At 53.8% G+C, this 12,258-nt stretch overlaps 2 protein-coding genes and 1 long non-coding RNA gene across 3 annotated transcripts; 2 read left to right on the forward strand and 1 right to left on the reverse strand.

Annotated features, from left to right (window-relative positions):
* The first annotated feature begins 738 nt into the window (after positions 1–738).
* Positions 739–4,882, forward strand: LOC150048896 (uncharacterized). Its single transcript, XM_090355015.1, has 3 exons — positions 739–1,121; positions 1,341–1,946; positions 4,582–4,882. Exons 1-3 carry the CDS (start codon positions 944–946, stop codon positions 4,749–4,751), a joined length of 954 nt encoding a protein of 317 aa, XP_090211141.1. The 5' UTR covers positions 739–943; the 3' UTR covers positions 4,752–4,882.
* LOC150048897 (uncharacterized) lies at positions 4,396–4,941 on the reverse strand. Its single transcript, XR_016539160.1, has 2 exons — positions 4,854–4,941; positions 4,396–4,484 (listed from the first exon to the last, which is right to left on the reverse strand). It is a non-coding gene; the product is annotated as an uncharacterized LOC150048897 (long non-coding RNA).
* A 226-nt stretch (positions 4,942–5,167) lies between these two features.
* Positions 5,168–11,489, forward strand: Spata3 (spermatogenesis associated 3). Its single transcript, XM_090355014.1, has 4 exons — positions 5,168–5,573; positions 8,370–8,541; positions 11,010–11,148; positions 11,403–11,489. The coding sequence occupies exons 1-3, from the start codon at positions 5,267–5,269 to the stop codon at positions 11,110–11,112; spliced, it is 582 nt and encodes a 193-aa protein (XP_090211140.1). The 5' UTR covers positions 5,168–5,266; the 3' UTR covers positions 11,113–11,148; positions 11,403–11,489.
* Positions 11,490–12,258: the final 769 nt, after the last annotated feature.

Consider the following 12,258-nt stretch of genomic DNA (forward strand, 5'->3'; position numbering starts at 1 on the left):
GCTCTCCAATTCTTTTTGTGCTACACCCAACTACCCTTCTCCTGGCTCTACCAGGGACTTCCCAGGCTGCAGGTGCTGTGGCTCTCCTGGGGGGTCCCATTTGCAGTGCTTCACCACTGGCCAGCCGGCTGGCACTCTCCTCAGAGAGGCGCAGAGAGATCCAGTGTGCACTGGTACTCTGCAGTCACCAGCTCGGTGGCCTTGAGTGTGACCTGGCCCAGACTCCCGGGTTGTGACATGGGTTGACGATCCTCATGCAGTTACTGAGACTCTCCCTTCGCCACTAGAGGGAAGTGTCTACACGGGCAAGAAAACCCCAGTGCCCACCACGACCAGAGCAAGCACTCCAGGCCCTGTGATCCGTGGGGCATCACAGGCGCGCCGCAGCCCCAGTCCTACCTCCTCGGGAGGCTGAGATGGGAGGATCACGGCTTCCCCACCACTGGGGACCTGCGACGGTCCCTCCGTGCCGCTTCTCCTGGCTCTTTGTGCTTACTGCACGGAGAAGGGGCAGCTAAAGAGGGTTTGCTTTCTGCTCTGCGGTTGGTCAAGGTCTTTGCTGGCATGGCACGGCCCCTTCGCTTTTTCGCTCAAGGCTGGCTCTTTACAACTCGAGCCATGGCTCCACATGCGACTTTCTGTAGAGGCTCATGGACCTTCCTGCCCAGGCTGGCCTCCAGCCAGCCTCCCGAGTAGCTGAGATTACAAGCGGGAGCCATGCAAGCCTCTCCCCCCCCCGCCCCGCCCCGCACACACTAAGAAGTGGCGGAGAAAGGCGGGGCGACGCGAGTTCCAACAACTTCTCCGCGTTAAAAGCTTTCCAGGGAAGCGCGGGGCCCAGGCCGGGGCCGCAGAAGAGGTGAAGCCCGGGGTATTGTGACATGATCCGGGCGGCTCTTCCCTGCGCCGGCCGGGCCCGGGCCACTGGGACAAGCCGGCCAGCATGGAGCCGGGGCCTGGGGTGAAGCTCGCCCGGGCCCGGCTGGGGAGGCAGCCGGCGCCGGCGTCGCTCCGGAAGCCCTGCTTCCAGGGTGGCGGCCGGGTGCTGCACGTCGACGAGTACGACAGGCGGGAAGACGAGGATGTGGCGGGGCCCGACGACCTCTGGCGGGACCCCCGGCTGGAAGCCGGGCGAGACCTCCCGAGGGACCCCCGGCGGGACCCGCTGCGAGACTCCGGGCGGGACCCGCGGCAGGACCCCCGGCGGGACTCCGGGCGGGACCCCCGGCAGGACCCCCGGCGGGACTCCGGGCGGGACCCCCGGCAGGACCCCCGGCGGGACTCCGGGCGGGATCCCCGGCGGGACCTGCGGCGAGACTCCGGGCGGGATCCGCGGCGGGACTCCGGACAGGACCCCCGGGGAGACCCCTGGCGGGTCCCCAGCGGTCAGCGCGCCGGGTCTCGGTCCTCCGGAGCCTCGGGCGGCCCCTGTGGCCAGGGACTCAAGCGCCCCGCTACCGTCTTGGCCGCCGGCTCCCACAGCCCGGCCGCCCGGTGCAGGTGCCCGGCGAAGAGGGTGCGGGCCTTGGAGCCGGAGGTCGCAGCCTCGGACGAGTCGGATGGCTCTGGGACTCCTCCCGGGTCCCCGGGCCCGGCGGCGAGGGCGGAGGAGCCCGCGGAGCCCGGCGCGCAGCTGCTACTGGTGCTGTGCGGCGCCTCGGCGCTGCGCGCGCAGTGGTCCGGGCTCCGGCGGCTCCTGCGGCAGCTGCGCGACCAGGACCCGCGCCCGCCCGCCGCGCTGCTGGGCGTCCTCCTGCAGCCCCGGCCCGGGGAGGAGGCCTCGGCCCGCCGCCGCCTGGAGGAACTGCTCTGCGAAGTCTTCGGCACCGGCGAGGTGCACACGGCCGTCTTCGGCCCCGGACGGCCGCAGGGCGCCCTGGACGTGCGGCGCGCCTCCCGGCAGGCACCCAGGTGCCCCCGCATGGATCGCCAGACGCAGACGGATGGTGAGGGGCCGGGGGTGGCGGCGCGGGAGGGGGGCGCGAACCCGGGGTCCCGCCCCTGCCCGACGCCCACCCTGACCCAGTGATCCCAGGCCGAGTGCGGGGCCCCGTCGAGCTAGTTTGGAGCAATCCAATTGGTTAATGCGTTAATTAGAAGCCTCCAATGAACTCGCAGGGAGGAGGCCCCGCCCACCCCCGCCCACGGCCCTACCTGCAGCCGGGAGCCCGGTTTCCAGCCGTTCAAATTCCCGCCTTGGTACCGTCCTGGCGGGGTTTTAGAGCGCCGGAGTCCACCGCCCCCCGCCCCATCCCACCGCGGTCCCTTGCGCGGTTCCTTCCCCAGTCTGGTACCTGGTCCTGTTACCCAGGGAACTGCAGTGAGCACAGGCGCGCCTATTGTGAGCCAGGCACGGTGCCCTCAGGGTTCCCCTCCAGTCCTCACAGCCACCCTCTGGGTCGCAGGCCAGCCGCCATGCTTTTCTCACTCACAACCACTGAGACCTTCCTCCCAGCAGTGGGGTCCAGGGGTCTTGGACCCCCGGTTCGACTCTGCCATGACCTCTGCGCACCCTGTTTCCAGAAATCCCTCCCAAGGCAGCAGTAGGGGCCGAGGAAGTACTCTGAGAAGAGGGAGCTTCTTTCACTCTCCTCAATCACACGGCACTCTTACCCTGAAAGCTCCCCCCTACCTGTGGGCTGGGCCACACTCCTCAGCCAACTCTAGAAAACCCTTCTCCACGCTCCTCAGGAGAACATCCATGGTCCTCTCTCTGATCACTCACACCCACCTCGGTCATTCACATCCACTGCGCCTCCAGCTGTCCCCTGCATCCCCACTTCTCCCACAAACTGCCTGGAGCCCCTGGACCTGGGCCCTCTATGGTCTCCACAGTATGGGGATTGGCAAATGAGAGTGAAAACAGACTAAAAGTCATTCCACCTGTGGACAATGTAATCAATGTGCCCTGGCATTCAGGAGACTCAGGGGGGAAAGATGGCTTCCAGGTAGGGTTCTCAAGAAAGGTTTTTTTAGCTGAATCTCTTTGAGAGGGGTCTTGGCCATCGAGGGGAGGATGCAGGAAATGGAAGCATTGGCCCGGGGCTCTGGGTAGCCACAGGCAGCAGTGTGATGACTGGAGAGAAGATCTGGACAAAAACCCCTGTGCCTTACTTGGGACACAATTTTGTTCCTAGAAGGCCCCTCCCTGCTTCCAGGAACCATCCAGGCTAAGGAACCACTTAAATCGCTGTAGAAAGTTCTCTGAGCTTCTACCTGTCTCCAGAGGGGATGAGGCATCCCTCAGATGAAAGGGGCTCTCAGGGCCCCCAGGAATTTCTTCCTGTGAGGGCCTGATTCGTTTAAACCAGTGATTCTTATCCAACGGGTATTTTAACAGCCCTTGTGCCTCCCTGGGGCACTTAGCCATGTCTAGGGACATTCTGGATTGTCCTGGTCTGAGTCCCTGTGGGGTCAAGGCCAGAGAAGTAGCTACACTTCTTGTTAAGTCACAGACAGGCCTCTCACAGTGAGGCATTATCTGCCCACAGTGCCAGAAGGGCTGAGGCTGAGAAGTCTGACTGTGACCGCAGTCAAAGGTCAGAGATATTTCAGACCTGATTGCTAAGTTCCAGGGAAGCCACTGGCTGGGGTTCCAACCTCTCCCATCCCCCTGAGCCCTGCCCCCTTTCTCTAGGCTTTAGGGAATTGACAGGGAATATATTGTAGATTCAAGTGTGAACCAAATACAGTCTTATTGATCTAGTCTCCCCCTCATGCCTTTTTTTTTTTTTTTGAGCTTGTACTGGGATGAACTCAGAGCCTCCCACTCCTGGCTTTTTCTACTCATGGATGGTACTCTACCACTTGACCCACACCATTATTTCTGGCTTTCTTTTGCTGATTAAATAGAGATAAGAATCTCACAGACTATTCTGCCCATTAGTTCCAAACCTCAGATCTCAACCTCCTGAGTAGCTAGAATTACAGGTGCAAGCCAGTGGCACTCGGCTTCTATATTTACATTCAAAGAATTTTTAACTTGTTTATCATTTTAATTCATTGTTTTAAAATCCTTTTCTGATTCTGTATTGCCTTTGGGGGAAAATGGGGGAATGTTCACAAAGAGGGAGAACCCTAAACTGAAATCATCCCTGCCCGTCTGTTCCGACTAGGTGTGTTATCTCCGGAAAGTAACTGGGCTGCTCTGAATCTCCATATCCTCTTCTATAAATGAATTATCTAATCCTTGAAGTCTTTGTAGGCTATAGAGGCCTGAAAACAGGTCCTCAGTTGACACTGAGCTAGGCCTTGGGGCGGGGGAGGGGGAGGGGGATTTCAAGCCATTCCTAGCAAGCTAACTCAGCCTTGAACCTTCTCCCAAGCAGGAAGGAAGTCCTGCAGACCATCAGGCACTGGTAGGATAGTTCACTCACCTTCACAGCGACACATTCCTGGTAGAAGGTCTGTCTTTACTGGCAATGCTTTTTGTTACCACATGTGATGTTTGGGCTGTCTTTCAAAATACTTTCCCCTCTTCTGTCCTAAAACGAAAACCACATCATTCATTTATTAGAGAAAAGTTCAGAGTCCCTAAATGTGGAGCTTGGAAGGTCATCAGTAATTCCTCTTTGTTTGCAGCTGGTATTTTGCAGGGAGAATTCTATCCCAAAGAAGAGGGGGAGAAAAATAGGAGCATTCCCCTCTCCCAGGGTCCCTCCTCCAGTAGCAGAGGCAGGCTTTTCTCTGAAATGTTGGAACACTGTAGGCCAGGGAAAGCAAAACCCTCCAAGAAGCCCCACGTGTTCTGAGAAGTTAACCTGCCGCTTACTAAGGGTGTTCTGAGAAGCCATTGTGAGTACATGGCAGTCAGCAAGAAAGTTGAGGGTCTTAGAATAAAGCAAGGAGCTCACACAAACCAAGACTGCACCAGCAGAGAGGGGCCTGGAGGTGGTGCTCTAGTCCCAGAATCCTCAGGATACAGGTGTCACAGGCCTTCTGCAGGCTTAGCCAGGCCTTCCACACAAGCAGTAGCCGCTGCCCCTCTGGCCATCCATCCTGCCATTGCTAAGTGCCCTCAGGAGGAGGGAGGACACCAGGCTTGATGATGCCCACCAAGAAGATGGTCCTAGAGCTCCTGGCCCTGGGGGCTGCCTGGCTTTTGTGACCTCACAGGAGGTGTGGCTAACTGTTCTCTGTAGGCCCTAGATCCTGTTAAAGACCCAGTGCCTATACACCTGGGACAGAGAGCACCCGGCCTCCCGAGGAGGGAGCCAGAAAATAAGACGGCTCATGTAGGTTCACGTTCGGGCTGGGAGGACCCACCATGAAAAAGGTCAAGAAGAAAAAGGCCACAGCCAGACGTCGCCGAGACTCCACCTCTCCACAAGCCAGCTCTGACTCCTCGCATCAACCCAGCTTCGAAGCTGCCCAGACTTGCCCTGAGCCCATCCTGCAACAACCATGTCCAACACAGGGTCACCTCGAGGGCAGCCCTCAGTTGTCCAGACCTGAACACATCTCTCAAGACTCCACACCCCAAGCTCTTCCAGCTCCTGAACCCCGGCTCTCTACTCGGTGCCTATTAAGTTCAAAGGCTGATCCCTCAGCAGTTCCACCATTCTGGAAAGCAGGTGGGCAAACTTCTAGAGCTTAAGCTACTGTCGGCTCCTTTGCCATTGGTGCCATTGAACTGTACTTTTGTTTTTATTTTAACTCAAAATACTAGGAGTCCTGACTTTCACTGAAGAGAGCCATGAGTGGATGCAAATTAAAATTTCATTTAACTGGGTTCCCCAATAATACCATCTCATTTGATGTCATGTGACTGCTAAAAATGTAAAGCAAAGGGTATGTTAATGAGAGTATACAGTTTAGAAAGGAGCTGATTGGATTGCTTTACCATGCATCTTCACGGCTGGGCTCTAAAAGATGCCTAATAAACCAGTCTAAAGAAAATAGCCAGGGATAATGGAGTGCGAGAAGGGGCTGGAGGGGCAAGAATCACTGGATTTGAGACGAATGGCTGTGGAGCTGGAGGATGCCTGTCTGTTGGTGGTGGAGATGGGGGTACAGATTTTCCATGTTGTCCTAGAGGTTTGACAAACAACCCGTAGAGACAATATGCAGATAAAATACAATCTTCCCAAGTACATTTCTCTCCTTCTTTCTTCTTCCGTTCCTTTCTCCTTTCCTCACTCCCTTCCTTTCTCTCTCTCTCCTTCCTTCCTTCATCCCTCCCTCCTTTCTTTCCTTTCATGCTTCCTTCCTTCCTTTTCTTTCTCTATTTCAATCTTTCTTTCTTTCTTCATTGTAGCAGCACTGAGATTTCAGGGACTCAGACTCACACTTGGAGTGTGTTCTACCACTTGAGCCACAGTTCCATGTCCACCATTTTGGTAGCTAACTCAAGCGTGTTGGGGGACTCTTCTGCTTGGGACTGATTTCAGTCTCTTGAGTAGCTAAGGTTACAGGTGGATTCCCCGCTAAATTTTAATTGATTCGTTCATTGACTGATTAATTAATTAAACGGGTCCTAGGGCTCAAACCCAGGGCCTGAGCACTCTCCCTGAGCTTCTTTTGCTTAAGACTAGCATTCTACTACCTGAGTCACAGTTCTACCTCTGGCTTCTTTGGTAACTCATTGGAGATAATAGTCTCACAGACTTTCCTGTCCTGGCTGGGTTTGGACTGTGATCCTCATATCTCAGTCTCCTGAATAATGAGGATGTCAGACATGAGCCACCAGCACCCAGCTAAATTATTTTACATAAGCAATGTTAGTAGATGTATCTTGACTATGGTATGAGCATTCTGCGTTATTTGTTACATGACCTTTCCCATGAAAGAACTAGATGCAGACAGATATCTGCTCAACATTAAATACTCTGCAGTGGTAACTCCATCTGAAATGCAATGATTGTCTAGGAAATGTGGCCTCACCCCCAGCCCAAGAGTCTGGATAAGCCTGGTCAATGTGGGGAGGCACTGGGACGGAATCCAGGAAGTGGGGGAAGGAGTTGGTAATAACCAAGAGTCTTTTTCATTGAGCCCATGTCCTGGGTTCCTAGCACTCAGCTCAACCAGCTAAGTTCACCTCATCTGAAAACCCTGTGGGGACCATTCTCCTGTCTGGAGGAGACTGAGGCTCATGGAAGTCAAATGAATAGCTCTGGATGGGGCTCTGGTAGTGCTGCTGGGGACTTCAGTCTCTTCACTGTGGCCAACACTTCCATTCCCCAGGGGCCTAGAGGTCTCCCCAAGAGAAAGCACACTTATCTGGGCTTCTGCAACTGTCAATAATGGGCTCAGGGCCCCTGAGCAGACCAGGCTTCCTGCGCCACAGAGATCCTTCTGGGATGCTGGCACTAAACCTTAGTGAGTGCTGTGAAGGCATTTCCATGGTGTCCCTGAGGTGTGCTTCTGGTTTGGTGGTGGTATGTTGGATGGAATGTGAGCATCAACCACAGAGATGAGCATGTCTGGATCATGGCCTTCAGAACAAGTGTCTATAGGAAGCAAGATTTTTTTCATTCCCAAATCTTTTTTCTCTCTTTTTTTTTTGTGCTAGTACTGGGACTTGAACTCAAGGCCTCTCAATCTCTTTTGGCTTTTTCCACTCAGAGCTGGTACTCTACTACTTGAGCCACATCTCTACTTCTGGTTTTTGTTTTGTTTTGTGTTTTGTTTGATGATTCATTGGAGGTAAGTCTTACAGACTTTCCAGTCCAGGCTGGCTTCACACCATGATCCTCAGATCTCAGCCTCCTGAGTAGCTAGAATTACAAACCTGAGCCACCAGCACCTAGTTTCATTCCCAACTTTTAATGAGTGTGAATGAATCACTGCCACCAAAGAAGACTGGCTTATTGAGGCCACACATGGTAGAGTACCCATCTTGAGTGAAAAAGCTAAGGGCAGAGCCCAAGTCTTGAGTTCAATCCACAGTACTGGAAAAGAAGGAGGAGGGGGAGGAGGAGGAGGAGGAGGAGGAGGAGGAGGAGGAGGAGGAGGAGGAAGAGGAGGAGGAGGAGGAGGAGGAGAAAAAAAGAAAGCAAACCTTAGCCAGGTTCACGCCTGTAATCCTAGCTATTCAGAAGGCTGAGATCTGAGGATCTTGGTTCAAAGCCAGTCTGGGCAATGGAAAGCTGAGAGACTCTTATCTCCAATTAATCACTAGAAAATGGGAAATGGGGCTGTGGCTCAAGGGCAGAGCGATAGCCTTGAGCTGAAGAGCTCAGGGACAGCACCCAGGCCAGAGTTCAAGCCCTATGACCCCCCCCCCCCAAAAAAAAGAAAGAAAGCAAACCTGCAGTTGCCTTCTGACAGCAGCTTAGCTGTTGGGGGAGTCTTCTAGAAGAATCCTCCAGGCTGTCCCTGCCCTCAGGAGGCAGCTGCATCCCTCAATTCTCTCCTTCTCTGTCCACCAGGACCTCTGACCTATGCGGGCCTGCGCTTCTGCTCCTGCTCTACCTGCCCGGGGAGCTCGGCTTGCTGGCGTCGCCTGGGGCTGTGCCACAGCCGCATCTTCGATGTCCTTCTGCCTCGGGACTGTCAGGCCATGCCAGAGAGCGGATTCCCAAACCTCCTCACCTTCTACAGGTTCCCGGGGCAGGGGGGTGCGCAGCCGCAGGGCACGGTTGCTGGACCGATGGTGTCCCAGGCCTTGTTAGCAATCAGGTGTGAGCCCTGCAGGAATCGCAGGCCTAAGGAGGCCTCCGATGCCCCACGTCTGTGCGTGGGGGGCGACAGACAGGCCCTGCTGTCTCAACCCCTGCCTTCCTCCCTTTCCTTTCTTTCTGAGAGTGAAAAGCCCTCACTTCTTCATAGCCTTTCATAAGTTCAATGTCACCCCATGGGGGTAGAAGGGGCTTCAGCTTCTTGACCTGCCCATAGCTCACCCAGACTTAGTGGTAAACACTCACTACAGCTGAGTGCTGGTAGCTTGCATCTTGTAATCCTGGCTGCTCAGGAGGCTGAGATCTGAGGATCATTGTTCAAAGACAGCCCAACCAGAAAAGTCTGAGATTCTCATTACCAATTAACCAGCAAAAAGCCAGCAGTGGAGTATGGCCCAAGGGGTAGAGCACTGGCCTTAAGCAAAAAAAAAAAAAAAAGCCAAATGAGAGCACAAGGCCCTAAGTGCAAGCCTGTGAGATCCTCATAGCCCATCATCTCCCTACAGTAATAGCAAGACCTGCTCCCCATTACTGAGCACCCCTTCCCAGGGTCATGTGCCTGCTCTGTTAGTGGCATCACTCACATTCCTCTTCCCTGCCATTCCTCTTCCACAAAGCTGCTAGAAGAATGCTTGTCACTGTCCCTCCTGAGAGGACCGGGGTCCCCGTGGGTGACAGGCTACCGATGCCCCCATTCCTGAAATGTTGCTAGGTGGGGTGCATGGGCCTCCATTCCTTGTGAGAAGCCCCTCAAATCTCCATGGAGAAGCCCCCCCATACTTGGGAATCCTGTCTCCTACTCTGAACACCCCATTCTCCTGATCCTCTTCCAAGCCCCTCCCCTGACCAGCCCCTCTCCCAATCATAGCTGAGAAACTCATCTCTCCCGCCTCAAGAGCTCCTGAGGAGGCTGAGACCTGAGGATCCCAAGTGAAATTTGTCAGACTTTTATCTCTAATAAACCAGAGTACCAGCCTTGAGCAAAAAAAAGCCAAGTGAGGGCGTGAGGTTTCAAATGAGAGAGAGAGAGAGAGAGAGAGAGAGAGAGAGAGAGAGAGAGAGAGAGAGAGAGAGAGAGAGAGAGAGAAGGAGAGGCAGAGAAATAAACTGGTGTGGAAGTGGGAATTGAACCTACCAGAACCAAAAATCCCTCTACAAGCAAATGAGTCCCATGCAGAAAGGACCTGCTCACCACTGGACATGGCTTACTTCCCTCCCACCCCTCCTGCGGCCAAATGGTGTCCTGGGGCCCTATGAGCTAAAAGTCAACCCGGGCTACCAGGGAAATGGACTCTGGTCTTTCCCCTCCCATGTGTCTGCCTGATGAGCTAAGCCACATGCATTTAGCTATGGAGTGCTGTGTCCGGAAAGGGTTATAGGAGTTTCAGAACAGATGATGCTGCATCTGCCTTGGTATCCAGGGCCCGTGTGTGTGTGTGTGTGTGTGTGGCAGAAGTTGGTGAGTGCTGCCTATTGTGTAAGCTGAGTGTTAAAAGGACTCTGAGATTCTCTACAGCTTAAAATGAGAAGGGAATTATGGGTGGATGGAAAGTAATAACCAGACTTAAAATTGGAAAGGAATGAGGTAGGGTGAGACCCAGTCTGCACAGGATGAGTGAATTCAGGCACAGTGGCTCTCACCTGTAATCCTTGCTCAGGATCAAAGCTAGCCTAGATGGGAAAGTCCATGAAACGCTTTATCTCCAATTAACCAGCATAAAGCTTGGTGTAGAGATAGGACTCAAATAGTAGAACACTAGCCTTGAGCAAAAAGAGAAGAAAAAGCACCCTGACCCTGAATTCAAACCAGAGTGCAGCAGGCACACATGCGCGTGCGCACACACACATACACGCAGTCTGAATGCTGTCAAAGATAAGCACCTGCTTCCCCAATCTTAACCTCTCAGTGCAATGCGGTGCTGTCTCTTGGCATAATGTACACTTTCACATTCAGTAAGAATCTCTACTTCTGACAGATTTTTAAGCTCACTTTTTGAATGCCTTCCTTGTTGTGATTTTTAATACGGTGGCGTGCTTTTCCTGTCTTTAGCATGGTATTTCCAGAGGTTCCTAATTTCCAAAATGGAGTTACTGACCCACCGCAGAGGGTTGTTGTGAGGACTGGAGAAGACTTTGGGTGCCAGGTGTTTGGCTCAAGGCCTGTCACAATGCCACCGCCTCGGCCACTCTCATGATCTGGACTAGGCTGCTGAGTCCCAGGATAGCTCCGATCCCAGGGGTCTTCCTGGCAGTATTTGTGGGAGGAATGGGGTCAGGAAGTGTTCTCTTAAAGGGCAAGAAGGGATCTCACCAGCCCTACCTAAAGGGACCCTCTCTGCTCTGGAGGGAAAGCTAAACTTCCCAATCCACGCATCCTGCCTTGACTTGCAGAAAACCTTCAGGAAAATCTTCTGGAAGAAACTCACGCATTACAAACCCTTGGGACTGTTGCTGTGGCACTTGGGGTTCTGGGAGCTGCCTACTACATCACTGAATGCTAATGAAGGACACCCAGACCCGGGCCTGGCAGGTATGGGGAATCTCTTGTCCCCTCTCTGAATGGAGGTGGTTTTGTAGCTGAGCCAGGACTCAGACCTCTCAGGGAGAGCTCCAGGATCCAAGGCCCCATTTCTGGCTACAGGTGGGCTGGCATTAACTCGTGTGGGGACAATCCAAACAAATCCCCTTCCTTAGCCGCCTCCTCTGCGCATGCACACCGGCCAGGAGAAGCGGGAAGGTGGTGGGGAAGAGGTTGGACGCTTATCCGATGTTTCATTATTCCAGTCCTATCCATGGTCCATGGCGCGATCCACCCCACCCGCTCCAGTGACTTCTCCCACTGTCTCCATCATTCTCCAGTCTATTGTTCCATGCTGTGCTGCGGATGATCTTGGTAGGTGGCGCATTTGCACCCCAAGGGGGGCGTTTGTCTTTCAGGGCCATCTTTAGTCCTCTCCTGCCTCAACCAGGCTGAGAACACTCCATTTCTTTACCAGATGGTGTGTCCTGGTTTGTAAGGGGGAGGGGTGACAGGCTAATGGTAAATCTTCCCTTCTTGGCACTCGGGTGCTCCAGTTTGGGGATAAGATGTCCCTTAATGGTCCAGTTCCATGCTAGAAGGGGGGCTGGCAAGTCAGGTGAGAATCTGTGCCAAGAAGATGTCCCTCTACCACCTTCCACTTCCTCTTTTAAAAGCAAATTTGCTGAGTGCGGTGGCTCACGCCTGTGATCCTAGCTACTCAGGAGGCTGAGATCTGAGGATCAAGGTTCAAAGCCAGCCCAGGCACAAAAGAACCTGAGGGTCTTATCTCCAATTAACCTCTAGAAAACAGAAAGTGGGGCTTGGCTCAAGGGTAGGGTGGTAGCCTTGAGCTGAAAAGCTCAGGGACAGTGCCCAGGCCAAGCTCAAGACCCATGACCCACAAAAAAATAAAAATTAAAAAAAAATTACAGAAACTTGAGAAATTTAATAGTACACAAATAATGACTTGGATAGACAGACGTAGAAAATGAACACTAGTTTTACATAGGTGTATTACTCTTGACTTGGGGGGAGCACAGAATTTAGAATAGCTTTTAAATCACAGGCAATCTAATTACAATTTTTTGGAGGGGGGCATTGTGCTGCTTGAACTCAGGG

This window comes from Megascapheus bottae, chromosome 21 (genome assembly GCF_031878675.1).
Source record: "Megascapheus bottae isolate mThoBot1 chromosome 21, mThoBot2.hap1, whole genome shotgun sequence".
NCBI lineage: Eukaryota > Metazoa > Chordata > Mammalia > Rodentia > Geomyidae > Megascapheus > Megascapheus bottae.